Source organism: Panthera onca, chromosome C2 (assembly GCF_046562875.1).
Source record: "Panthera onca isolate mPanOnc1 chromosome C2, mPanOnc1 haplotype 2, whole genome shotgun sequence".
NCBI classification, from domain to species: Eukaryota; Metazoa; Chordata; class Mammalia; order Carnivora; family Felidae; genus Panthera; species Panthera onca.
Window position 1 is genome coordinate 146508719 of NC_138347.1, and position 26143 is coordinate 146534861.

Here is a 26143-nt window from a genome sequence, read left to right on the forward strand (position 1 = left end):
CATTAGTCAGGAGTCCTGGCCATGTTACTCACAGCACCACTGGGCTACATAATCCATCTTGCTCTGGGATCAGAACTGCTTGTTTCTTAGATCCCATTCCCTTCATATTCTCTCTCTCTCTCTCTCTCTCTCTCTCTCTCTCTCTCTCTCTCTCTCATTCTCATTCCCCCTTCAACGCACACACACACACACACACACACACACACACACACACGGTGCTCATAAATCCTTTGATTCATTCATAGTTTGGGATTGGGAGTAAGAGCAAGAGCTAAAAGGAAAATAGAGATTAAAAGAGTCCTCTTTTATAAAATGTATAAATTCATTAATGAAATATAGCATTTGCAGACTTACTCTGATGTTTTAAATTTGTCAGCCAATTTTTTCTTAAGTAACCTATGTGTTTCCTGGGCAGTTGGCAAATGAGAATATCTGTATCTATCTATCTATCTATTTTCTTAGTTTTTTTTAACATTTATTTATTTTTGAGAGAGCGAAACCGAGCACGAGTGGGGGAGGGGCAGAGAGCAGTGGGGGACACAGAATCCAAAGCAGGCTCCAGGCTCTGAGCCATCAGCACAGAGCCCGACGCGGGGCTCGCACTCACAGACCGTGTGAGATCATGACCTGAGCCGAAGCTGGCCGCTTAACCGACTGAGCCACCCCGGCATCCCGGCGAATGAGAAGATAAACCCAAATGTCTCCCTGTACCGCCCCTCACCACCCACCCCACCGCCTCTTGGAGAAAAAGTCTTTTGAGACTTTCTCCAGACCACATACGGTTAGCCTTGATGATAGATCTGAAAAGCTTGCAAATTTCGATACATACCAGGGGATGAACGAGTTTCTTAAGAACTCCAAGAATGTTAACAGCCAGTAGCTGTCGTGAAGGCTTGCTCTACCTGCCAACCTCATCAGGTCCAGTTCTGAGCACCGTCTTTGCGAAAGGGGTTTTGACAAAGATCGTGTTCAGAGGAAGAGGGGCCGGTACGCTTGCGGGCTTAGGAAGCTTGTGATGTGTCAGCTGTTCCTCACAATCAGACGTGGTGAGTCCAGTAAAGAGAAGACACGGGTTCTGTTGAGAGACGTTGGATGGCCGCTCAAGGGGAAACTATAATAAACTCGTTCTCCGTAATTCTGAAGGGCAGAAGGAGGATCCGTCAAATGAACAAGGGATCGGCCTGCAGTGTAAGTGTGAACATTTTCACACTTGTGGTTTCCTACCAGCAAAACAGGCTTCCTCGTCTGAGGAGTCAAAGTGCAGGGGAGGCTGGGGGACCACCCATCGAGTCTAATGCAGGAAAGATTGAGGCACCTGATTGTTACGGCCTCAAAGCTTCCTCCTTGGCATCTGGTCTCTGCTGATCACCTTTACTTGAATCTCCACCGTGACATGAGAGCTTACTTCTGCGACCCCAGACAGGCTCATCTGATAGATATTTTGACCTGTGGTCCAAGCCCCACTGATGGCACGTGAATCGAGTCGCTGTGAAATTCCAATCTCTGGAACGAGGCGTTACTCGCTGTCTCAGAGGATGTGAACATGTAGCGGGGAGGAGACCTCCCTGTTTCCTCAGTGTGCCCACCATGAAGACTTAATACAGCGAGTGTTGTTTTTCTACCTGTCTCAGCAAAGACAAATACTCCCGTGGGGGTGGAGTGTCGGTAAAGGGAAAGGGAAGTGAGAGGTGCTGTCGCACATCTTGCCCACCCTCCTCCGCACTGAAGCCCTCACCCCCTCAGCTGCTGGCACCAGTAGCCGCTGAGGGATCACCCGAGTCCCTCCAGCTAATTTCCCTCCCTCCACTGACTGGAGCTTCTGCCTTCACTTGGCCTCTGTTCAAGTTTGCCCCTCCCCATAGGCAGCCAGCCTCCCGTGACCGATTGACGCCAGGGTCCAAAATGCCTGGCCACGTTGCCTCCTTTGGGACCGCCCTGACTGGCCATCTTAGCTTTACATCTTCCGAGGGATCAGGGAGTCATTTGCTGTGACCTGCATTGTGGCTCAGCTCCTGCTGTGGGAAGTGCTCCTTCCTTCATCCCTTACAGGTGCCTCTCCAGAAACTCTCCGCAGAAATCTCGCCTTAAGGTCCGTTTCCAGGGAAGCCCAGCTAACAGCCAGATGTGGAAATGGAAAGGCTCTACCCCTGCTCGTGCATGCCAGTGCCTTTTTCGTCGTGGTGTTCTTTTCATTCATTCATTGACTCATTTGTTCGTTTAACTGATGTCAGCTGCGCCCCCATACCGTGTCAGACGCGTACGTTCTTGCCAAGGATAAAAATAATTTGGACCCAAAGTTAATTTCATTATTGTGTTTCTGTTTTTGAGTGGATGTTGACAAACCCCTTTAATGGCTCAGAGCAAATGTTTCAGCACAAAGAAGTCTGTATTTATTCCATCGTATTCTCCCTTCCTATGCTCAACTGTATCTAAAGATGTTTTTCAGAGTTGGCTTTGCCTGCCAGGGAGCACTGTTACAGGAGTGAGTGGAGAAAGCAGTTAAGGACTTTCCCCAGACTCAAGTATTCTAATTGAATTTCCTCTCTGCAATTTTAGTTCTCTAAGCAGCGAGGAGATGGCAGGCAAGAGGCTCAGAGAGCTGCCCAGGGATTATACAGCAGCTTCCCTTCACGGCCCACAGTTCCTTCCTCATTCCATTCCTTGGGCTCTAGAAGCTTCACAAGGAAGAGACACCATACTTTTACTTGGGGGGCACAGCAGACTCAGCCTTCAGTTTGTTACCCGAACCAAAAAGCAACCATCTCTGGGCACGCACACAACACACACACCCCCTCGCGGTGGGGGCAGGGAGGGAGGTGCTCTTGCTTCATGCCTGCCATTTTTGCCAAGACCTTCAGTAGCTTCGGGGTGAAGGATAAGTGGGTTTTTTAAATATGCATGGTTCGTTGTGTGATCATGCCAAGTTGTGTTTCACTTTGTTCCCTGCTAGCCACCCTAGAGTAAGGATTCCAACTGTGGCATTTCCTTTACCAGGAGGGACCTGCTCAGCAAGGGCGTGCTTCTCTTGTGCCTGCTGGAGTGTTAGTTCCAGAACCCTTGAGCTCTCTCGCCAAGGGCCCGTTTGCCTTTGCGGGAGCCAACCCTAGGTTGCATGGATGCCAGACACGCTGTCTGTATTCCTGGTTGGACCGTTCTATCTGTACCCTTACTTCTGCTCTTCTTATCCTTGTTGACATATTGCCCATTAGTGTCCTGGAATTTAACACCCTAGCGGTGGTACTGTTAAAGTTGCTCTTCCCCTGTGGACATGGCCTACCTGTTTTCCAGGTGAGGGCTGTACCTCAGCTGCTTCTTGCTTCCAACCTGCCTCCCATTTGCCTTGCTGCAAGCAGTGAGCTTGTTGCCGGGAGGGGAGCAGCTGGTGAGTGTGCGTGGGCATGTGGGCACGCGTGTGCACTCAGTCGCACGCATTCAGAATCCTTCCCACGAGAGATTATATTTGCAAATTGATGGTCATTGAGGCCTTCCCTAGACCCTTCCCTAGACAACCCCCGCTCCAGATGTAGAGACTACCTTTCAAGACCACACGTATTTTGCATCTGAAGAGGTCAGAGATGGGAGGAAAGAGGTCAAACCAACCTTGGTGTTGGACAGAGTCCTCCAAGATGGCAACTTTATGAGGAGCAGATTGAAACAGGCAGAGAATGATGCACATTTTCAAGGATGCCAGAGTTTTATTTTGGCTTTTGCAATTATAACAGTGGACATTAATCATGTCACTTTTATTTTTTTTATTTTTTTTAAATTTTTTTTAACGTTTATTTATTTTTGAGACAGAGAGAGACAGAGCATGAACTGGGGAGGAGCAGAGAGAGAGGGAGACACAGAATTGGAAGCAGGCTCCAGGCTCTGAGCTGTCAGCACAGAGCCCGACGCGGGGCTCGAACTCACGGACCGTGAGATCATGACCTGAGCTGAAGTCGGACGCCCAACCGACTAAGCCACCCAGGCGCCCCTAATCATGTCACTTTTAAATGTAATGTACACATACAGCCAGCTGAGCATTTTCTAGGGCCTAAGTAAAATGCCACGTGGGAGATTCTCTGAGCCCTTCGCTGAGTTAGGCTTCAAATATGTGATGTGAAGGGATACTAAATGTAGAAGTAATTTGTTTAAGACAGCATAAACTCTTTCACCGAACTGTACATGAAGAACACCTTGCAATTCTTTCCCGTGTGTTTTCTTTTTTTTTTTTTTTCCCCCTCTTCTGTCCCTTTCTGTGAGTCGGGAAACTGCCAGTCCTTCCTCTAGGAAGTTTGTTCCGTTTGCTCAGCCCAGCAATCAGCTGACATGGAACACGCCCTCGCTCCTAGTGCTCTGGGCCCCAGTGAGAACATTGTAGAAGCTAGACATGACCCTCATCCTGCCAGATAAACCGGGGATACGGCATGAGCCCGGTGGTGCATTCAGGATGGAAGGTTTAATCCTGAGTCCCTAGCAATCTTCCGTTTACCGTGCCTTCCTTTCTACTGATTTAATTAAGACATAATGTGTACAATTCTCCAGCAGGACAGCCTCCAAGGAAAGCCTTCGTGTTTACGGACATAAATGGGTTTTGAGACTACGCAATGGAAAAACCAAAATGAGTAGAAAAAGCACAGGGGACTGGAGGACAGCCTGTTAATGCTGGAGAACAGGAACCAGCTGCCATTGTTAGAACAACTTTGTGAAGGCAACACAGGACAGATTGCTTTTGTGCCCAGAAGACCGTATTTATCCGTCCTCTTTTTTCTCTCCTTTGCACCCTAGGAGAAAGAACGATGAGAACATAACCCTAGAGACGCTTTGCCATGACCCCAAGGTTACCTACCATGGAATTGCTCTTGAAGACTCTGCTTCTCCCAAGTGTATTATGAAGGAAAAAAAGGTGTTGGGCGAGACTTTCTTTATGTGTTCCTGCAGCACCGATGAATGCAATGACTACATCATCTTCTCAGAAGGTGAGTCTTCTTCCCCTGAGTGTCTGGAGCCCCGCTTCCTCTGTGTCCAGAGTCTCAGGCTCCATCCTTCTGGGACTAGACAGGGAGCTTACGCTCTGTGGATTAGGAACCAGGCACCTGGCGGGACGAGGTGCTTAAGGAGTAACAGGGCTGGTCCCGGCCCAGAGCCAGTCTGGCTCATAGGGCCCACATTCTTCTTGGCCTGCAACCAGTTTCTTCCCCGACAGCAGTGGCTCTCCGTGCGGTCCCTGGAGCAGCCGCGGCGGCATCACCTGAAAACCTGTCAGCGACGCAGATTCCGGGTCCCCACCCCAGACTATGGAAGTAGAAACGCTGGGTGCAGGCCCCGCGATCTGTGTTTGAGTAAGCCCCCCAGGTGATTCTGATGCCGCTGAAATATGAGAACTACTGGTCTAGAGATTGGAGGAGGCTGTCTTACTTTGAAGACTTACTTTGAATTAAGACAAGAAGTTTTGCGTACCTGTTCTCAGGATTTGTCTGAAGGGTGCTTACTAATGCCCCGTCTCTGAGGAGAGCTGAAATGCAGACAGAAAATAACGACCCAGGGTTTATAGGGAAAGATGAGATTAGAGTCTTGCCTCCATCTTTGAAGTTCAACATTCACTCAGCTTAAAAAGAGAGCACACACTATTCCTTCAGTTTAAACCACTATTCAGTGATTTTTAACCACAAAAATAGTATGTGTTTCTTATCAAAAATTCAGACAATCCACAGCCTGTAAAAATTTTAAATGGAAGTCCGTAAGTTTCCTCTCCTCACTCCCAACCCAGTAGATAATCAATATGAATAGTTTGTTGGATGCATACTTGTCTCTGTCATCCATTCATATTATCCTTCCTTATCTCCTCTGTTTCCCTATTTCCTCCCCCTCTCTCTTCCTTCCTTCCTTCAATCCATGCATCTGTCTGTCCGTCCATCCATCCATCCATCCATCCATCCAACTATCCATCCCATACCCTCATTCACCTTTCAGTGCAAATAGTTGATCATACTATAAATATTATTTGACAGTATTTTTTCACCCAGCCCCCTTACTTCTCCTTTTAAATAAGACAATACATATGGATATACTGCATGCCTTTTAATTATTGTCTAGAAGTTCCATAACGTGGATTATCTTCTATGACTGATTTAACCATTCCCTGTTGGTGGATTATTTAGCTGTCTCCATTTTTCCACTTAATCCTACATTGAATATCGTTGCAAAAACGTCTTGTACATTTGTGCTAATATTTCTGTAAGATAGATTTCAGCCCCAAGGAGGTCTGATTCAATAAAAAATCCTTTTATTTTTTTATTTTTTATTTTATTTATTTATTTTTTTAATTTTTTTTTCAACATTTATTTATTTTTGGGACAGAGAGAGACAGAGCATGAACGGGGGAGGGGCAGAGAGAGAGGGAGACACAGAATCGGAAACAGGTTCCAGGCTCTGAGCCATCAGCCCAGAGCCTGACGCGGGGCTCGAACTCATGGACCGCGAGATCGTGACCTGGCTGAAGTCGGACGCCCAACCGACTGCGCCACCCAGGCGCCCCAAAAAATCCTTTTAGAACACAAGTTGTGGGTTTACGCAGCATCCCTGCTGCTATGTATACCCCAGCGATGGAAAACGAGGTCTCATGCTTTGTGTATGGTGCTCATGAGCACTGCTGACCCACCTTTTTCTCTCTCTTTGTCTTTCGCCTCCTCCCGTTGCCCTCTTCTTGTCTAACCCCTTACCTATTCCAGATTCTCTGTACAGAGTCAGACACGTTCATCTTGTCAGCACAACACTTTCGAAAATCACCCCTCCCTCCTATTTTCTCATCCTATAATCCGTTTGTCTCATTTTTCTTGTGTAATTTGAGTTAGGTGGGAAGATATAACTGTGTTAAATCACACTAAAGCGTGGTAACACCTGATGTACTGACTTAACACATTAACCTTCCCCAAGTAGTTCACCTTTTCAAAGAACTCCCAGTCTAAGGTTAAGGGATTAATCTCTAATAGTAGAATATCCAAACAAGTTTATTGCCATCGATGAAACTTTTGTCTCCTTTTGCAAACTGGTTTATCCACAGTGGAAGAGTTTATTCTGTCCAGAAGGGACAAAAGTTAGTAAATGGCCTCAAAGTTGAATATATAGTTGTATTACTATAAGCTTTTAAGATATTAATGACTTCAGGGGCGCCTAGGTGGCTCAGTCAGTTAGGTATCTAACTTTGGCCCAGGTCATGATCTCACAGTTCATGGGTTGGAGCCCCACATCCGACTCTGCACTGACAGCCCAGAGGCTGCTTTGGATCCTCTGTCTCCCTCTCTGTCTCTGCCCCACCCCAGCCTGTGTTCTCATTCTCTCTCTCTGTCTCTCTCTCTCTCAAAAATAAATAAACATTAAAAAAAAAAAGAGGGGCCAAAATTCTTCTTAAAAAAAAAAAAAGAAGAAGATATTAATGACTTCAGTTTGCAGTATATTTCGACTCAGGTGATCATCATGGGCCCATGTCTGTACTTTCCCTCTTATTCGTTATCAGACTATTTCTTTCCTTATGAGGTAAGATAATCAGCATAAAGGCAGTTTCTCATTTACAACTCAGGAAATCCAGCACAGCTGATGACTGGATTGTCTGGATGACTTCAAAGTCTCTTAAAAATGCTCCAGGGAGTGTTTGCCTTTTAGGCATCTCCCTTCTCTGCAGTGGGATAATTCCTCCATGTAAAACGCCACATAATTAGCAACATTTGGGGATCCACATCCCTTCTTACTGCCACCATCTCTTTCTTATGCTGAGGAATGAAATGTCTTGAAGCAATTTTTATTTCTCCATTCCACGTCAAATAAGATGTCAAACACAAACACTATCAAGTGTTTTATGCTGTATTTTTATTCGTACGGTGCTCTGTTCTTGTTGCCAGATTTCTGATCTGCAAACGCTGTGAGTGATAATTACTCACATCTTCCATTGTTCTTAAATATTTAAGGGCAAAAGGTAAGCCACATGGTTTTCCTTTTAAATGTAGATCTTATTTCCAGGGCTATTAGCCGTGATAGCTGACATTCAGCGAGAATGAATCCTGTCTCTGAAAGATTCTCTCTTGCTAAAAGGTGTTGTGTAGAATTCCGAGAAGTCCCAGTCCGCCCCTGGACTCCCCCAGACCGAAGATTCCAGCTAGAAGAGCGGGTGGTTGTGTTAGTCCTTCTTGATGGCCTCGTGACAGCTGCTAGTCAGAGGAGACCTGTGAGGCTCCAGGACCGAGCATAGAATGTGGGAGGAGGGAACCCTGAGCAAACAGCTGTCCTGTTCACTTGCAGAGGACACATCCACTTTGCAGAGACATTATGCGGTGATCGATCTCCCACTGAACCTTTAAGAATCAAACGCAACCACTCGGCTTTATTCATTCCATAAACGGTTTCCAAGCGCAGTGAAGACACTCAATTTGCAGCGCTCAGAGCAAGGAGATGATTTTTTTGCTGTTTTAGGAAAGAGAAACAGTGTAGTGTAATTGGTTAAGAGTGGGAGCCCGAGGTGGGTTCCCTGCATCCATGGCCTGTTCTACTACTTATGAGCTTTGCCACCTTGGGCCAGTTACCTGATGTCTCCCTGCTTCAGTCCTCTTGGGTATGAGATGGAAATTAAAGGGCAGGGTTGGGGGCTGGGGCGGTGTTGTGATGTTGTCAGAATTGAATAGATGCGTGCGTGCGGAGCCCTTACGTCAGTGCCCAGTACAGCCTGGGGAGTCACTCCTCGCTGCTGGAGTTCGTTGGGCTTTTTGTACAGGATTTGGCACTTTTGGTTAAGACATGGGCCAGGACTGTGCGGTGCCTAGGTCTCCTCCGGCACTGAGGTCGTGCGGTCGGGTTTTGACCATGGCATGCCGGCAGAGCATTGAGACCCCTCTCGCATACACGGAGGGGCTTGCTTTGCTGGACTCTGAGCCTCATCATCCGCATGCCTTCACAGAGGAAGGGGAGCGTATTGGGTCTAGGATTTCTAATCTCAAAGCTAACCACAGCCCTGACATCGCAGGATAATATTACAAATTAGGCACGTTGTTCCTGTTTTGACTCAGAATCACAGCAGGAGGCAGCTAAATAAAACTAGGAAGACTCACAAGTGCCTTTCAGATTAGTGATGAGGGTAATCACACTCTGTCCTTGCTACAGGGATTCACCCCCTCTTCTTTTTTCCAGCTGAACGCTTGCTTGGGGCCACGTGCCCGTCTCACTGAATGGCCCGCCACTGTTGACCGCCGAGTGCTGATAGTGGGGGGGCCTGTGGCCTGGGGTGGCTGGGAGTTACAGGTGGTGCCGGGAGGGCCCAGCTCAGTAGCCAGCGCACAGTAGGTACCTTCTGTTTTACTCCTTCCTCCCTGGGAAAGGAGAACCCCGTGCCAAGGAGCACAGCCCCCCTGCATGGTGGAAACCTTTCATACACGGAGTGTTGGCACACCAGCATTACCAGGGAGCTTGCTAGATGTACACAGCCTGCGGGACCTATTGCATCAGCATCTGCCCTGGAACCGTGTCCTTGGTGATTTGTTTGCACGCTGAAGTGTGAAAAGCACTGGTGTGAACTCACCCAGCTAGGCACGGCACCGGAGATGGGTCTCGTTAAGTTCATGCTGGCAACTTGCTGAGCTAATCAACCCAAGAGGAGTGCATTTGGTCTTAAACCTGGTTCTTTGGAAATGAGCTAAATATACTGTACTCGGTCCATTCATGAATCGCGTAACGGAACTCCCCAGGGAAATGTGAGTGTTTTTCAACAGTGATGGTAAAGTTCATTTCTTTTTTTTTTTTTTAATTTTTTTTTTTAACATTTATTTATTTTTGAGACAGAGAGAGACAGAGCATGAACGGGGGAGGGGCAGAGAGAGAGGGAGACACAGAACCGGAAGCAGGCTCCAGGCTCTGGGCCATCAGCCCAGAGCCTGATGCGGGGCTCGAACTCACGGACCGCGAGATCGTGACCTGAGCTGAAGTCGGATGCTCAACCGACTGAGCCATCCAGGCTCCCCAGAGTTCATTTCTTGATACACCTTCTTACACACCTGATGTCTTGTACATCAAGTGTACAGACTTTGTGCTAGCGTCTGCATGTAGATATCAGGCTCCTTTTAGGTAACATTTCTTTCGTTTGCATAATAATGTTTATGCTAATTTGTCTGCGGGATTTGTCCCCTAATACTTCCCAAAGCAAGAAGACATTTAGGAATGCTTTTAAGACGTTGTTCTCAATTGGGTCTACAGAGGAGATGTTTAATAGCCCCGGGGAGCCCTGGACAAGTAATAGAGTAACGTTACAAAGAGTTTGCCTGAATCAGTTTGTTCTTCAGTTGTTTGTTATGGTCATCTGCCAGAGTTGGGTACGTGAAAAACAAGAAAGTGACTTATAGGAACTTCCTGCTCCCAGGTGACTGGGCTCCTGGCCATCCCACCTTTCCTCCTGACTTGGAGCTGAGCTGCTCATTCTAGAAATGGGCTCTGCAGGAAAGGGAATTAGCATTAAACTCAAGTCGTGAACTTTGAAAAGTTTGGTTTTAAGGCCAGAGACCCAACGCCTTCCTTAACTGAAGAGCCAGAAAGCTGAAGAAGCCTTGTCCGAGGCCCAGGCCGTGGTAATTCATAGAACAGTTAGAACAATAGCAGCCGTGATCACTGCCTCAGGTTGAGAGTCTACTGTCGGTTGGCCACGTGGGCTAACTTGTCCACTTGCAGGGATGTTGTCTTGTTTCCCAGAGTCCTATTTTTTTTTTCTGCCATCATTTTTTTTTTCAGCTTTACTGAGGCATTATAGACAAATACAACTGTAAGACATTTAGAATAGACACATACATTATGAAAGGATTCCTCTCATCTGGTTAGACACATCCATCACCCCACCTATTTGTGTGTATGTGAGAACATTTAAACGCTACTTGCAAGTTCCGATTATTCAAGACCGCATTTTCAACTCTACTCACTGTGTTTTACATTAGATCCTCTGACCTTACTCACTTTGTAGCTGAAAATGTGTACCCTTTTATCAACCTCTCTCCATTTCTCTGACCCTCCAGGCCCTGGCAACCACTTTTCTACTGTTTATGAGTTTGACTTTTTTTTTTTTTTAATTTTTTTTTTTTTTAACGTTTATTTATTTTTGAGACAGAGAGAGACAGAGCATGAACAGGGGAGGGGCAGAGAGAGAGGGAGACACAGAATCCGAAACAGGCTCCAGGCTCCGAGCTGTCAGCACAGAGCCCGACGCGGGGCTCGAACTCACGGACCGTGAGATCATGACGTGAGCCGAAGTCGAACGCTTAACGGACCAAGCCACCCAGGCGCCCCTTGACTTTTTTTTTTTAAGAGTCCACATAAGAAGTGATGACATGCGGTATTTGTCTTTCTCTGCCTGGCTTTTTTTTCTTTTTTTTTTCACTTAGCTTAATGCCTTCAAGGTCCATCCATGTTGTTGTGAATGGCAGAATTCTCTTCTTATGGCTGTATATGGATATATTCCACATCTTCTTTATTGAGTCACCCATTAATGAACACTCAGGTTATTTCTATATCTCAGCCATTATGGATTTATCCTGCAGTGAATATGGGAGTATAGATATGTCTTTGAGAGCCTGTTTTTATTTCCTTGGGTTATTTACCCCAAAGTCAGGTTGCTGGATAGTATGGTATTTCTACTTTTAATTTTTTGAGGAACCACCGTACTGTTTTCCATAGTGGCTGCTACCTTCCCACCAGCAGTCCCAACATTTTCCTTTTCTCTCCTTCCTTGCCAGTGCTTGTCCTCTCCTATTTTTTTTGAGTCACATTTTTTTTAGGCTGAAATGAGTCCCATGAAAGAAGCTTATCTACACTTTTCTTTTTTTTTTTTTTTTTTCCAACTTTTTTTTTTTTTTTTTTTTTTTATTTTTGGGACAGAGAGAGACAGAGCATGAACGGGGGAGGGGCAGAGAGAGAGGGAGACACAGAATCGGAAACAGGCTCCAGGCTCCGAGCCATCGGCCCAGAGCCTGACGCGGGGCTCGAACTCACGGACCGCGAGATCGTGACCTGGCTGAAGTCGGAGGCTTAACCGACTGCGCCACCCAGGCGCCCCCTACACTTTTCATTTTACTCCCAAAGAAATGGGTCTCCAGAGAGTAGCATGCATTTCCCAAGATCCCACCGTTGGTTCTCCAGCTTTTACCCACAGAGAATCAGAGAATCTCGTCTCTTCTTCAGGGAGTGCCCTCACCCTTCCACAGTCAGGTCTGGTTGGGGGTGGGGTGGGTCGTGTATGCTTTTTAAATCAGGCTTACACCCGTGGAAGTTTGCACCCTTCACATAAGGGGCTGCCTGTTCTGTGGGCACATGACTGGTCACTGAACCGCAATACACAGTCACCATTCAGCAAGTCCTTGGCAAGAAGTACAACCTCAGGCTTCCACTGTTCATGGGTTTGTGAGAAACGTTTATCACGTAAAGAATGGCCAGCAGGATGCCCATCTCTTGAGAAGCTCATGGTTCCCCCCAGTAAGATGATCCGAGTTTACATCCCAACTAAGCGACTTATAAACTGTCCCTTGAGTGGACTACTTTGCCTCGGCGTTCCCCTCTGAAAAATAGGGATAGAAATAGTGTTTCCTATGCCCAGGATAAGTGTGAGGATAAATTACTTCATTCACTTAGGGGACTTAGAATAGTACCTGGATCAGAGCAAGTCTTCAATAAACGTTGTCTGTAAATATTGACTATTACTTATCGTTGGATTCAGCCAGATGATCAAGGAGCTTTGTGCACTGAAATCAGGGTGATGTGTTCACGGTAAGGAATGCTGTTGGGGAAACTGTTCCCTGCATTGTGGTGGAATCTTCAGGAGGAAGCCGGGAGAAATTTCTCTCAGCTCTCTGCCTTAGAAAGATCGTTCCCCTCTGGGCCCCCGTTTGTGTCTGATCTTATGGACACTTTGAAGCATATAGAACAGAGGTCAGCAAACTTTTTTGCTAAAGGACCAGTTGGGAAATAGTTTTTGGCTTTCTGGGCCACAGAGTCTGCCTCCTGCGGCTGCTCAGCCCTGCCGTGGAAGCAGCTAGAGACAGCCTGTAAACAAGTGGATGCAGCTGTGTTCCAGTAACACTTCATTTACAGAAACAGACTTCAACCCCCGATGGAGAGCGTGTTTTTCGTACACCCCCCCTTCAGTACCAACTGAGTTGAGCGCCTAGCAAGTAATGTGGCTACTGACACCACCCCTGCCTGCCTGTATTCCACATTTATCGTCTGTTTACCTTCATTCCACAACCCGCCTTTTACTTTTGTTGTCTTCTTTCCCTACTGTCTCTATCTGTAGGTGACATGAGATTTTTGTTGTTGTTGTTGTTAAACAGGATGGGACTATCAGTAAACACATCAATTATTTGTCATCAACTTAGAAACGAGGACTCTAGAAACCACTTCTGACTCAGAGTTCAACCGATGTGGTTAAACAGAGAAACAGACCGTCCGATACAGGCTGCCACCCAATGTGTTGTCTCATTGCTGATGTGCCAGCTACGTGCAGACTTTTGCAGTTAGCATGCCCTTGAACCTGAGAGGCTGAGAGAAGAGAGACCAGGGCTCCCGGTAGCCACAGAGTTCCATTCCTTCCTCTCTCATTGTAGAATTTCTTTTAAATGAAAACAGCCTCTTCGGTTTGCAAGCCTAACTCTGGCAGGAAGACAAATGATTTTTTTACAGTATCAGACACGCGGTTTCCTGTCTGTGTTTAACTTGCTAGCAGAACATCTCAGCCAGCTGGTTCCCCCCGGACCTATTGTGACCTTAATAACATGGCCTCGCGCCATCCAGCACACGCACTCCGTGTATCGATCCCATGCCTCGTGCACTTTATTGACTCGTATCGGTTTCTGAGTCGGAGAGGACCTGGGAGCACCGCCCTCTTTCCCTTAAATCCCACTTTGTGTTTGTTCCGTCCCAGCATCACGGGGCTGGCTTCTTGGGGAAACTCTTCGTTCTCACGTGGAAGAAATGAGAAGAATAAAGGGGCTTTGGCAGCTCCGTGAGTTCTGGGTGTGCTGCCTTTGAACTGTGCAGTCGCTACTCAAAATAGCTGGCTCGCCAGCTGTGCGTTTTTGTTGCAGGAGAAGCAAACCAGATTTACTTTCTGGTCTCAATGTAGGAGACAAAAGTTAAGTGTGGAAATATGGTTGTGAAGAGTTGTTAGAAGAGGAAGAAAATTATGGATTAAACTCACTGGTTTCATTCCTGGGAAGAGAAGTCAGTTATTTGAGGTGATGATTCAGTGCTGAAGGAGCCTTTGGTTATGAATGAGCTAGGTTAGAAAGCATCCTCTGAATCTGTGAATACGGCCTATGTCTGGCCAAGGAAATAATAAAGATCGTACATGCCAGAGGGCATTGTGACTCAGTCAAGTGCAGCTTAGAATGCATTTGTGGCGTCTCCGGGCAAAGCAACTCGTCTTTGTAGATTTTTTTTTTTTTTTTTTTTTCCCTAAGCAGCAAAGTAAACAAAGATGCTCTGAGGTTAGATGTGGTTGCTGGTTGTGAATCTGTCTACACTGGAACCTCATTCCACTGTGAATCATGGCAGAGTGGAATCTCGAATCCCATCCACTTGGATGTGAGTGACCAGTTAAACATTTGGTCCAATGAGGTGGGACATCTGTAGTCTCTCATCACCCCCGTGACCACCTCCTTGTGCTGTACAAACAACACATGGATGGGTGACCGTGAAAAGGGTCCACAGAGACCCTTTGGCTATTTTACAAGTGTCTCAGCGCCCCACCAGTGGAAAAACACCAGGAAGCTAGCTAACCACCATGAAATTGACTTTCATTTCCGCTCATACTAAACTCCAGAGGCTGTATTTACCACCAGTTGGACATCTGGCTGACAAGACTTTGTAAAATCTTTTCTGATCCTGAAATCACTCCTGCATGGTGCTAATTATGTAAATATCAAATTTACCAGCAATCATTATACATTCATTAAGAAGGAACCTTTTTTTTTTTTTTTATCTTTTGCTTTAGAGAACAGTATGAAAACCAATACGTGGGTGTACAGGAAGTCCACTTTGACTTCATGTAAGGAATAAATTTTTAAATATCCCAGTGTTTAGACCTTATCCTAGATCTAAGCTAGATCTATTGGGATTAGATTGTGTTATGATTTACAGAGGAGTGGGGTCCATCCATTGTAACATTTCATCATTTTAAGGACATAACTCATGTTTTTACTTAAAAAAAATGTACCTCACATTGCCTCATTAGGATATAGCATGTTCCATTGTCAAGAACGATTGATCCGGAGCACCTGGGTGGCTCGGTTGGTTAAGGGTTCAACTCTTGACTTTGGCTCACGTGATGATCTCACGGTTTGTGAGTTCAAGCCCCACATCAGGCTCCACGCTGACAGCACTGAGCCTGCTTGGGATTCTTTCTCTCCCTCTCTCTCTCTGCCCCTCCCCTGCTTGTTCTCTGTCTCTCTCAACATAAATTTAAAATATATAGTTTAAAAAAATCCAGTTGATCCTAAATGTAGGCATTAACTCCTTCCATTCCTTCTTTTTCCAGGTCCCATCCTATTCAGAATACCCATTTCTCCCATCCAGCTGAATTCATTCTCTGCTTTGGCTGCACTTTGGAAACACCTGAGAGGCTTTAAAAACCACTCATTAACTGGGTCTTAGCCCTGTAGTTTCAGACTTAATTGGTCTGAGTCCTGGTATCAGGATTAAAAAAAAACAAAAAACAAAAAACAACACACTCCCTAAGATATTCTAATATGCAGCCAGTGTTGGGAACCACTGAACTCAAGACAGTTTGTTCTGCCAAATATTTTTCTATTTTTCATCATGTACCTCATATAACCTGGAAAAGAATGGTAACAATTAGAGAATGGCAACCACCACAGGAAGTAGCTAAAATGCAGCCTTGTAGGTTAGAGGAGGAGGAAAACAACCAAACAAAATACCTGTATTACCACATCCCTGAGGAACAGGAGGTTTCTCTAACACAGGGTAATACCGTGCTCTCTGTAACTTACAAGCAGCTACTCCCGAACAAGGCCAAGCGCGTTCCTGGGTGGAGGCATCCGAGGTGTTAGAACTGGTGAACTTGTACGGTATCCTTTGAAACCTCGAAGTGTGACTGGAAGGTAGGATGGAAAACTGGGGTACCACTGCCCCAGCAAAGACAAGGTGGGGCGGGAGGTGGGGAGGTGTGCACAGTTGGAGGAGGTGGAGACCCTCAGGTGGGAGGAACTGCAACAAGCTGTGGTTCACATGGAAAAAGCCAGAAAAAGGGGCAAGTTGTGTTTCAAGTGACCGAAGGGGGATTGATAGTGTGAATAATTAACATGCTTTTCCAAAGTGGTCGGAAGACTAACACGAAGAAAAATGTGGCCCCATAGAACATCTGTCAGGTTGAGGCTCTGCCCGGGGAGAAATAGGCATTCATACGATAGGTGATCATTTCTTGGGCAAAGCCCGGCGTGACTTAGGCTCTCTGTTAATGTTGGTTGCCCTCCTAAAGCCACAGCAACCGAAGTAGCAGGAATCTGTATCCCAAGGAGGAACGGGAAGGACGATGAGCATGGTGGAAGGAGTGCCTATCTACCGTAGCAGAAACAGAATCAGGGTTTTAGTTGCCTGGGATGGATGGCCAGTAATAATGAAACTTAACGGATCCATGTAAAATCAGGCATATAGGTCCAGGCGATTGATTGCAGAAAAGTAGCTTACCAAAAGCTGGCTTGGCATCTGTTCATGTGATAAAGACCCCAGGCTTTACAGGTGAGTTAAAGTCACATTAAATTCAGGCTGATCTGACCGAGAGCATCAAAACAAAACCATAGAACCAACTAACCAACGAGTCTTCAACTGTGCTCGTAGGAAGGGGCATGAGAGTCCCAGTTAAACTTTGCGACACAGATAACATTCCAAGTATTGTGGCTGGGTCTAGAGAAACATGGAGAATCATGAATAATAAGAATGATTTCAGAGAATACATCACTTCACACTTAGAAAACGGACCTGGCATTTATTGGGTGCCTGCCATATGTTGGGCAGGCCGACTTTAGAGTCTGACACATAGATCTTTTGAAGAGCAATTGAAGGAAACGGAGATGTTCAACCTGAAAAAGAAATGATTTAGGGAAGTGGGTGACATACTTACCAAGAGTTTAAGAGCTGTCATCTGTCCCATAGAAGAAGAAGCCATTTTGTCATCTTTTACTCTAGAGAACAGCATGAAAACCAGTAAAAAATGGCCACATTTGATTTAATACAAAGAATAAGCTTAATATAAAGAATAAATAATAAACTATCCCAGTGTTCAGACTTTATCCTAATAGATCTACAGCTGGATCTATTGGCATTAGATTATGGAATGATTTACAGAGGAGTGGGGTCTCTCTGTTGTAACATTTTGACTAGAGGTTTTATCTCTACCTCTCGAGAATATTCCAGAAGAGGTGGTCATACCCAACTAGACTACCAATAAGGCCCTTTTGTTGGGGAGAGAGGTGGAAGGAAACAATGTAAGGGAGACCACAGAAGGGGTGCAAGGGCTAGGGAATGGCTTAGTTTGGAAATATGTGTCATCGGAATAAAACAACCACGTGGCCTGGAGGGAAGACATCTTCCATTATTTTAGGAAGAATTATCCTCAGAGTCTGTCCAGAATGTCAAACAGTCCTGTCAATATTCTAGAAGTTAAATTCAATCGTCTGTGCCCAGTGAGCTCACTGTCCTTCTTTTGTTTAATTAGAATGATTTCTTTTTGTTTGCCTGAATCTAGTTGTTTGCTTTTTACTGAGACAATGAATGAAGAATCCTATCTCCTGCAGCAGCTGATTTCACTAGTAAATTCTCAGAGACCCTTTTCTCACTGGCTAGCACTGAATACAGTTCTACGAGGGCTTTGCAAACAGGTCCTTTACGAATTTGCTATGGGAGAGGGAAACCTCTCTGTGGCAGAGGACCAAGACTTATTCCATGTTTGCTGAAGCCCCACTTCTCAAAGTCTACTGTGTAAATGAAGCAGGAGGGAACTTTGTAAGATGCAGGTTCTGATTCAGGAATTTAGGACAGGCCTGAGATTCTGCATTTCAGATAAGTCCCCAGGTGACGCCTGCCCTGGCTGCTAGTCTGGGGGACACACTTTGTTGTTGTCGTTGTTTTATTTGAGTATGGTTGACATACAGTGTTATGTTAGTTTCAGGGGTACAACTGGGAACACGCTTTGAGCCGCAGAGAGCCAAGAGAGTCTTTCTGTATCATGCCACCAGATTTTTTTTTTTTTTTTGATACAGAAAATGCTGGTAAGATATTAGAACTCCTCAGTTAGGAAGTGTGTGTGTGTGTGTGTGTGTGTGTGTGTGTGTGTGTCTGTAAAATATGGTGGCTTGGTGTGTGTGATGGGGCAAAACAGAGGAAAGCTGTACGGATATGCAGTGTAACAAATAAAGAGATGCAATCTGTGTTGCTTCTTATGCAGTCCCTTATCTTGTTCTCTGGGGACCCTGGCTTGTCTGTGCCTGGAGAGTGCTGTGGTTCAGTAATGCTTCCTTTGCATATTGAATGAACATGCACGAAACGTATTCAGTGAATGAAGAGGAGACATCCGTATTTTTGGTTCACTTCCATCCTTTTCTTTATTGTAACCGGGTCCAACTTCCTTAGACATATGGTTCAACCGAGTTATGTCCCTGGGAGGACAACATCCAAACCAAAATGCGCATGCCTCCATTTTCCCAGTACAGCCAGACTATCTTCTGACTTCCCTAAATAAGCCTTCCAAACCTTCTTTTTGCTATTGCACTTCAAACTCGTCAGCATACGCTCTCTTAAACTCATTTCTGACAAGGGTATATTGCTTCACTTTCTCAAGAAAGAGAATCTTACAGCTCAGACAGTCATGGGGGAAATGGGTTCTCTAAAAGCAGCATTATCATAGGACATGATACAAAGAGAAGCCAGGCAAAACTGCAGTCAAACCACAAACCTAGTGAAATTTTAATGCTTCTTTACCAGATGGGGATTTTTTTTTTTTCTTGTTGGAAACCTATGAAATATGTTACTAATGAGAACTATTATTTTTTTTGCTAGAGTTTATCACAAAATAATACAAACATATTTATCGAATGTTTTTTTTTTTTACCTAACTTAAAGAGCTTGACAGATACTTATGAGATTGACAGAAATCTCTTGTGAGTCTTATAAAGAACCTAGTGGGGTTATTTCTGGGTTGTCTTCATTCTGCAGGTGAGGAGGCAGAAAGAAACAAAGCTGGCTCTAAAATCAGGTTCCAGGGGCGCCTGGGTGGCTCAGTCAGTTAAGCGGCCAACTTTGGCTCAGGTCATGATCTCGAGGTCCATGAGTTCGAGCCCCGCGTCAGGCTCTGTGCTGACCGCTCAGAGCCTGGAGCCTGTTTCGGATTCTGTGTCTCCCTCTCTCTGCCCCTCCCCCGTTCATGCTCTGTCTCTCTCTGTCTCAAAAATAAATAAACGTTAAAAAAAAATTAAAAAAAATAAAATAAAATAAAATCAGGTTCCAGAGTTTTTAAAAACCCAGTTATGCTGCTTTTCATGTAAATTTTTCAGGCTCGGGATCTACTTTGTTTTGGGAGCTTTCTGTTGCCTGGTGAAATGTTACCAGTTTGAATCTAGAGCTAGTTTCCACCCCACCCCCCACACCCCCTGCAGATTGCAAACAAAGTCAGCTTTTCAGTGTGCATCGAAAAAGTCACGGCACTGGATCCCAGGTCAGTGTGGTGTCTAGAAGGTAAAGTAGCATGAAAGCTACTCGTCCATCGCTTCATCCTGGAACACTCCAAGAACTCCCCTTCCCAAAGCAGCAGGGACTTCAGGATTTTACATGTGGCGGCTGCTGTAGGAGATAATGCTAAATAGTTTAAGGGAAGAAAAGGGACCTTAAATCCCAGGCAGCAAAGGGTGTGGCAAAGGTGATTCTGGGTTACATTGGGAGACTTGGGATAAAAATCCCCAAATAAGCTGTTTCAACAAAATGTACTTTGTGTGGGTCTGTTTGGAAATAATGGTTTCTTGACTGGAAGAAAGAGTCCTTTTCATACCATGAACCGCTTGTCCTTCCCGATACCTACAGCATTGTTTGCGTGTATGTTATTTCACGAGAAAAGAAGCCACATGTCCGTGCATCTGGTTGTAGAGCAGATTAAACTAGCATGGGGACACCTGGACACCAAGAGTCACTGAGCCCAGGTGTAAAGGACTGAGCTAGATGAGCCTGTAGATTTATAAAAATTCTTTATCTTGTAACACAGATTCCTCCATTTTGTTTCACTGTGCTGGTTCAGATCTCCAGTTCATGCTCGGTAGAGAGAGCTGTGGTTGGCATCCTGTTCCTGTTTTTAAAAGAAATGCATCTACCATTTCCCCGTTAGAATCAAGTTTGCTGAAGACCATTGGTATGTTTTCCTTATCAAGGTGTTCAGCGTCATCATATACTTCCTCTGTGTCCACTGAATTGATGATGTAGTTTTTCTGCTGTAATTTATTAATGTGGTAAATGACAGTAGGTGGTTTTGTTTGTTTCTCGTGCTAAAACATGCTCTCCTGGTAACCTGGTCCTGCTGTCTTATCTTTCTATTTATTTTTATTTCAGTTTAGAGAGAGAGAGAGAGAGCAAGCCCAAGCAGGGGAGAGGGGCAGAGGGAGAGAGAGGGAGAATCTTAAGCAGCTTACGAAGCCCAACGTGGGACTCGATCCCATGACCTTGGGATCATGACCTGAACCAACACCAAGAATCAGATGCTCAGTTGTCTTAGCCACCCAGGTGCCCCTCTTATCTTTTTATATCCTTTAATGGATTTGGCTTGCTGTTTAGTTGGAATTGCTTAAATCACAGTACGTGAGTGAGATTGTTCTGTAATTCTCTTTTCTCATACTCTCCTTGTTTGCTTTTCGTTGTTCTGTTTTCATGGAATGAATTGAACCATGGTACAGTCTTTTCTGTTCTCTGCAAGCGTTTGTGTGATATTGAATGGGTCTGTTCCTCACAAGTTTGGTTCAGCTAGGACTGGTATGGGTTTAGGGCTTTGTGGGGGGGGGAACACTGTTGCTCAAATATTTTCGGTTACTTTTTTCCTCTACTTCATATTTTTCCTTTTTTTTTTTTTTTAAATGTTTTATTTATTTTTGAGAGAGAGAGAGGCAGACAGAGAGGGAGACAGAGGATCTGAAACGGGCTCTGTGCTGACACCAGACAGCCCGATGCGGGCTTCGAACTCACCAACCGTGAGATCATGACCTGAGCCAAAGTCAGACGCTTAACTGACAGGGTCACCCAGGCACCCTTCCCCCACCTCTTATTTAAACAAAATTTAAACTTGTAGAACAGTTGAAAGGATGCCATAATGTACACTCGTATACTCTGTCCCTTCCTCAGTATTTACCCTGTGTTAACATTTTACTACCTCCTCGTTTCTGTGTGCCTGTGTGTGTGTGCGCGTGCGTGCGTATGGGTCTATCGTAGTCAATATTCAAGTTTCCCCAAAGCTGTGGTGTTGCTGCTGTTGCTTAAATTCAGGATCCAGGCAAGGACCACACATTGTATGTAGTTGTTTTACCTCATCCACCTGTTTCTTGTTTTTCATGACATTGACTTGGAACAGGCCGATCCGTTTATTTTATTCTGGATTTGTCTGATGGTTCCTGCTTGATGAGATTCTTTTTGCTGATGGAGATATAATTGACACTTGACATTATATTAGTTTCAGGTGTACAACATAATGATTCATTGTATGTATATATTGCAAAGTGATCATGACAGTAAGTCTAGTTAACATTCCTCACGGCACATGGTTACAAGCATATTTTTCTTGTGATGAGAGCTTTAAGATTTACTCTCTTAGCAACTTTCAAATATGCAGTGCAGTATTTGTAACTAGAGTCACTAGGGTGTACATTATATCCTCCAGACATATTTTATAACTGCAACTTTGTACCTCCTGACCACCTTCACTCATTTATCCTACCTCATACCTCCCACTTCTGGCAACCACCAGTGTGTTCTCTGCATCTATGGGTTTAGTTTTGTTTTGTTTCTTTAATTCCACATGTAACTGAAACGATAAAGTACTGATTGTTCTCTGTCAGACTTCTTTCACCGAGCACAATGCACTTAGGGGCCATCCATGTTGCCATAAATGGCAAGATGTCCTTCTTTTTTTGGCTTAATAGTATCCTACTGAGTGTGTATTTATATATTTATATAGATATATTGTGTTTTCTTTATAAATTCATCCACTGATGGACACTTCGGTTGTTTCCACGTTTTGGAACATTAAATAATGTACATAATGTTGCAATAAACACTGGGGTGCATCTGTCTCTTAGAGATAGTGTTAAATTTCCTTGAGATGGATTAGATTCAAACCAAACATTTCTGTAAGGATTCTACTGGTGTTTTTATTGTAGGAAAGTTTGGGGTGGGGAGGGGGTTGGCAGTTCTGGAAAAATCAAATTCTGAGATGTGTATTCAGACATGTTAATACCAGGGAAGCTAATTTGATAGTGAAAGGCTACAAAAGAAGAGAGAGAAAAAATTAAGAAATTAGGAAAATTTTGAATTACTCATTCAGTTTCTTTAATATTTACGAGATTATCCAAGTCTCATAGTTTTTCTTGGGTCGGTCTCGGTAAATTACACATATATTATTTTCAGGACTTATGACCATTGTTGTCTAAGTGTTTAAATTTATTAGCAAAAAGGTCTCATGCTCCTTTGAATCTTTGCTGTGCTTGTAATTACACCCCCTCTGTGCCTTTGCCTTATTGCCTTAACAGCTGCACAGAGGCTTGCATACTGTATTAGTCAGTATCCACAACCAATTTAGGGTGTTGTTGATCCCTGCCCCTTGTGTCTTTATTCCTGCTTCACGATTTCAATCGTTATGTTCACTATTCTTTCCTTCGGTTCTCTAACATCATCCTCTTTCTAGGCTCTTCCTAGGGCTCATGCCCTCTTCTCTGTGTTGAACCCTGTGTTGGCTGAAGGTCCCCAGAGCTGCCAGGAGCATCCCTCTTCGGGAAGCCCACCGCTACCTGCCGTCAGAGCTCCTCTGCTTTGATCCCAGCTCACTTCCTGTACATTTCCCCAGTTCCCACTTCTGCGAAATGGAAATAAATACTACATAACTAGCAGTGTGGCTGCAGGATTCAACATAATTTGTGGTATAAAACATAGTGTTTGGCATTAAGTAGAAGCTTAGTAAACGCGTGCTGGGCTTGTCACCGTTGTAGTGAACAGAATGACTTAAGACAGGAAGTTCTCCCTCCCCCCACAGGCCTCTCTCTCTTCAGCAGTTTCCTTCTTTGGATCTGGGCCAGTTGCATGTATATCCTGTTGCTTTAGACGGTATTGGCGTGTGAAAGCTTAGCGGTTAGACTGTTACCACCAGCTTCAAGAATCTCAGGGTTGTCCTGTGGTGTTCATTAGTGAGCCCATGCAGCAAGGAGTGTGTGGAACAACCATCCTTATCCCTTTGTATTGCTTGGATAAATTAGTTTCTTGGTAAAGTTGTGCCTGAAACTCCCTCATTAAGTGGAGGAATTGCCAAAACTACTTCAAATATTAAAATAGGAGCCCATCTCTCAAATTCATCTATGGTGATTTGGCTTTTCTCCAGACACATTAACTGACCCACCTGTGGCTTTTTTACTATATTGGTCTTATTTATTGTCTCTGTTATGGTTTGATTTTTCTTTTGAAACTGTGAATTATAGAAGTTTACTTTTAAGTTCCTTTTAGTAACCAGTGTTCGATTGGGGCATAACAAAGGACTTGAAAGAGGCTGGGACAACCTGTTTTCATTAGTGTGTGTGTGTGTGTGTGTGTGTGTGTGTGTGTGTGTGTGTGTGTGTTACTAGGCAACTTGTTTACTTTTAAATCACTCCAAAGGAATGTATACCATGAAATTTCCCCTTGAGGTTTTCTGCCAGTTTGTATTTTTTATGGCATACTAACATTTATCTTTGACATTTGTCTTTAAAAAATATTTATCATCAAGGCTCTGACATTTGCAAATGGTTCCTTATTTGCAACTAAGTCTGGGCTCTGTATGTGGGGCACATTTGGTTGGAAATTTTCAGAATTATTAAAGAGACCTCCGGGTTCATTTCTAGGGAGACAGTTTGGTGGCATGCAAAGAACAAAGGCTTTAGGGTCACTCAAAGTTGAGAGAAACAGGCTCCCCTATTTGCCCTTGAGTGATTCATCATAACTCTCAAGTTCCCTTCCTTCCTCCTTTCCCTCTCTCCCTCCACATTACAAGAATGTTTCTGGCAACATCAGTCATAGCTCAAAAGGACCAATAGTGGTAGAATGGATAAATATATTATGGTATATTTGGACAAGGAATTTAATTTCTTCACCCCTAAGATGGGGTGAATACTTGAAGGGGTGTTCTGAATATCAAATGAGATTATGTATCTGAAATTTTTGGCACATAGTAAGTGCTCAAAAAAAAAAAAAAAAGAGTTTTATCTTCCCTTTTCTTTTCCCCTAATAGCATCCAAAATAATTTACTTAGCCCAGGAGCAAGGTGTGGCATCCAGAGTTATTCTTCTGATTTCTCTCTTTTGAAAAGAGAAAGAATCTTGCAAAATAAAATAAAATACAAACACAGAAAAGCACATAAAACAAATGTCCTGCTTAGCAAATGGGGCTAACATTCTTATAACCCCTGCCCAGGCCAAAAATAAATAATTTTGCCAGATATCCTACAGGTTCTATGTGTTCTTCACCTCAATCATAGATCCCTCCTTCCCTCCAAAGTAAACGCTATTTTTCTTTTATAATTATCACTTACTTGTGTTTTCTTAAATAGCTTTATCATCCACGTTTGCATCTGGCAAACACTTGCATAGTCCTACCTATTCTTCTTCTTCTTCTTCTTCTTCTTCTTCTTATTATTATTATTATTATTATTATTATTTTGGTAATTTGATATACCTACAGGTTCTTTTTTTTTAATCTGCTCTCCCCAGTTCCTTTTTCCCCTACATCGTATCTATTGAAGAACCACGTTGACCTGTACTATTTTACAGTCCGGATTTTGCTGGTGGCATTCATGGTGCAATCCACGGCATTTCTCGATTCGCTGTATTGTTTGAAAATTGGCAGCTGGATCTGGAGGTTTCATCAGACCCCACTTAGATCTCTTTGGCAAGTCTATTGGTACAGTTATTCTCCTCCATCAGGGGTGATGATGTCCGACCATCTCTGATGTTGTTACATTGGTTGGCGTGGATGCTTGTTGCCTAGATCCATTTAATTCATGAAGGGTTAAAAAAAGGATAATCTGTTTCTTCCAACTCATTTGCACTTACTCGCTAGAATAATTTAACAAGGAGATGCTTTATTCAACTCTTTGGTTATCCAGTGCTATGGTCTGATGGAAGTGGCAAGATGCATGCTTGATGTTTCTCATCATGTTCTAGTTTTCAGTATAATGAGTTGACATCCTGTTGCCCTCAGAAGTTGATAAATTTATTTGTCAATCATTCTTATAAGTTGAAACGTACTTAATTGAGTCCCAGTGTGTTGCTTTTTAAAAATCTTCATTATCCTGTCTTGGTCAGAGAGTCTCTTCATGATGGCTTCTGGGTCCTTGGGTCATGACCTTAGTAGTCTTTGATCACCTCCTTGTTATGTGGTATAACAAAATATTCCAAACTTATTATTTCCAGTCCCAGACCTAGAATTGGCCATTTTGCCAAGAAGCCGAGATGTCTTCTGTTGGAAGCCTTCTATTGTTGAGGCATTTCTTTTTTCCTCAAGTGGGAACCAAGAACCATAGCTTTCATAGGAAACTGAGTCCTGGTGAGGTGAAATGACTTGCCTCGGATTTCATGGGTGATTAATGACAGATACAGGAATATAATCTCAGTCTCCTGATCTCTAATCTAGTGCTCGTTCTTTCACACCACATTCCAGGTACTCAAGCTAACAGTCCCCACATGCCAGGCACAAATTACAGGGAGACTGTATGTGAGCAGAGTCAGGTCTGGCTCACTCACGGAATTTGGCCTCTGGAGAAGAGGCAGTCAGCTTTGCAGAAATATTCCTCATCAGGTTGATTCATCAGATACATTCATTCATTCACTCAACAAACCTGACTTGTCTCCTTATCTTTGTG

At 44.2% G+C, this 26143-nt stretch overlaps 1 protein-coding gene across 2 annotated transcripts in view; it reads left to right on the forward strand.

The window, feature by feature from the left end:
• The window catches only part of TGFBR2 (transforming growth factor beta receptor 2), a 91741-nt gene that overhangs the window by 38372 nt on the left and 27226 nt on the right, over nt 1-26143 (forward strand). Inside the window, exons 3-4 of one of the 2 annotated variants that reach the window (XM_060638451.3) lie at nt 4771-4961; nt 20300-20410. In XM_060638451.3, the coding sequence (XP_060494434.1) occupies nt 4771-4961; nt 20300-20410 (302 nt within the window). The remainder of the gene's footprint in view (nt 1-4770; nt 4962-20299; nt 20411-26143) is intronic. The other variant, XM_060638450.3, reaches the window with a different exon arrangement.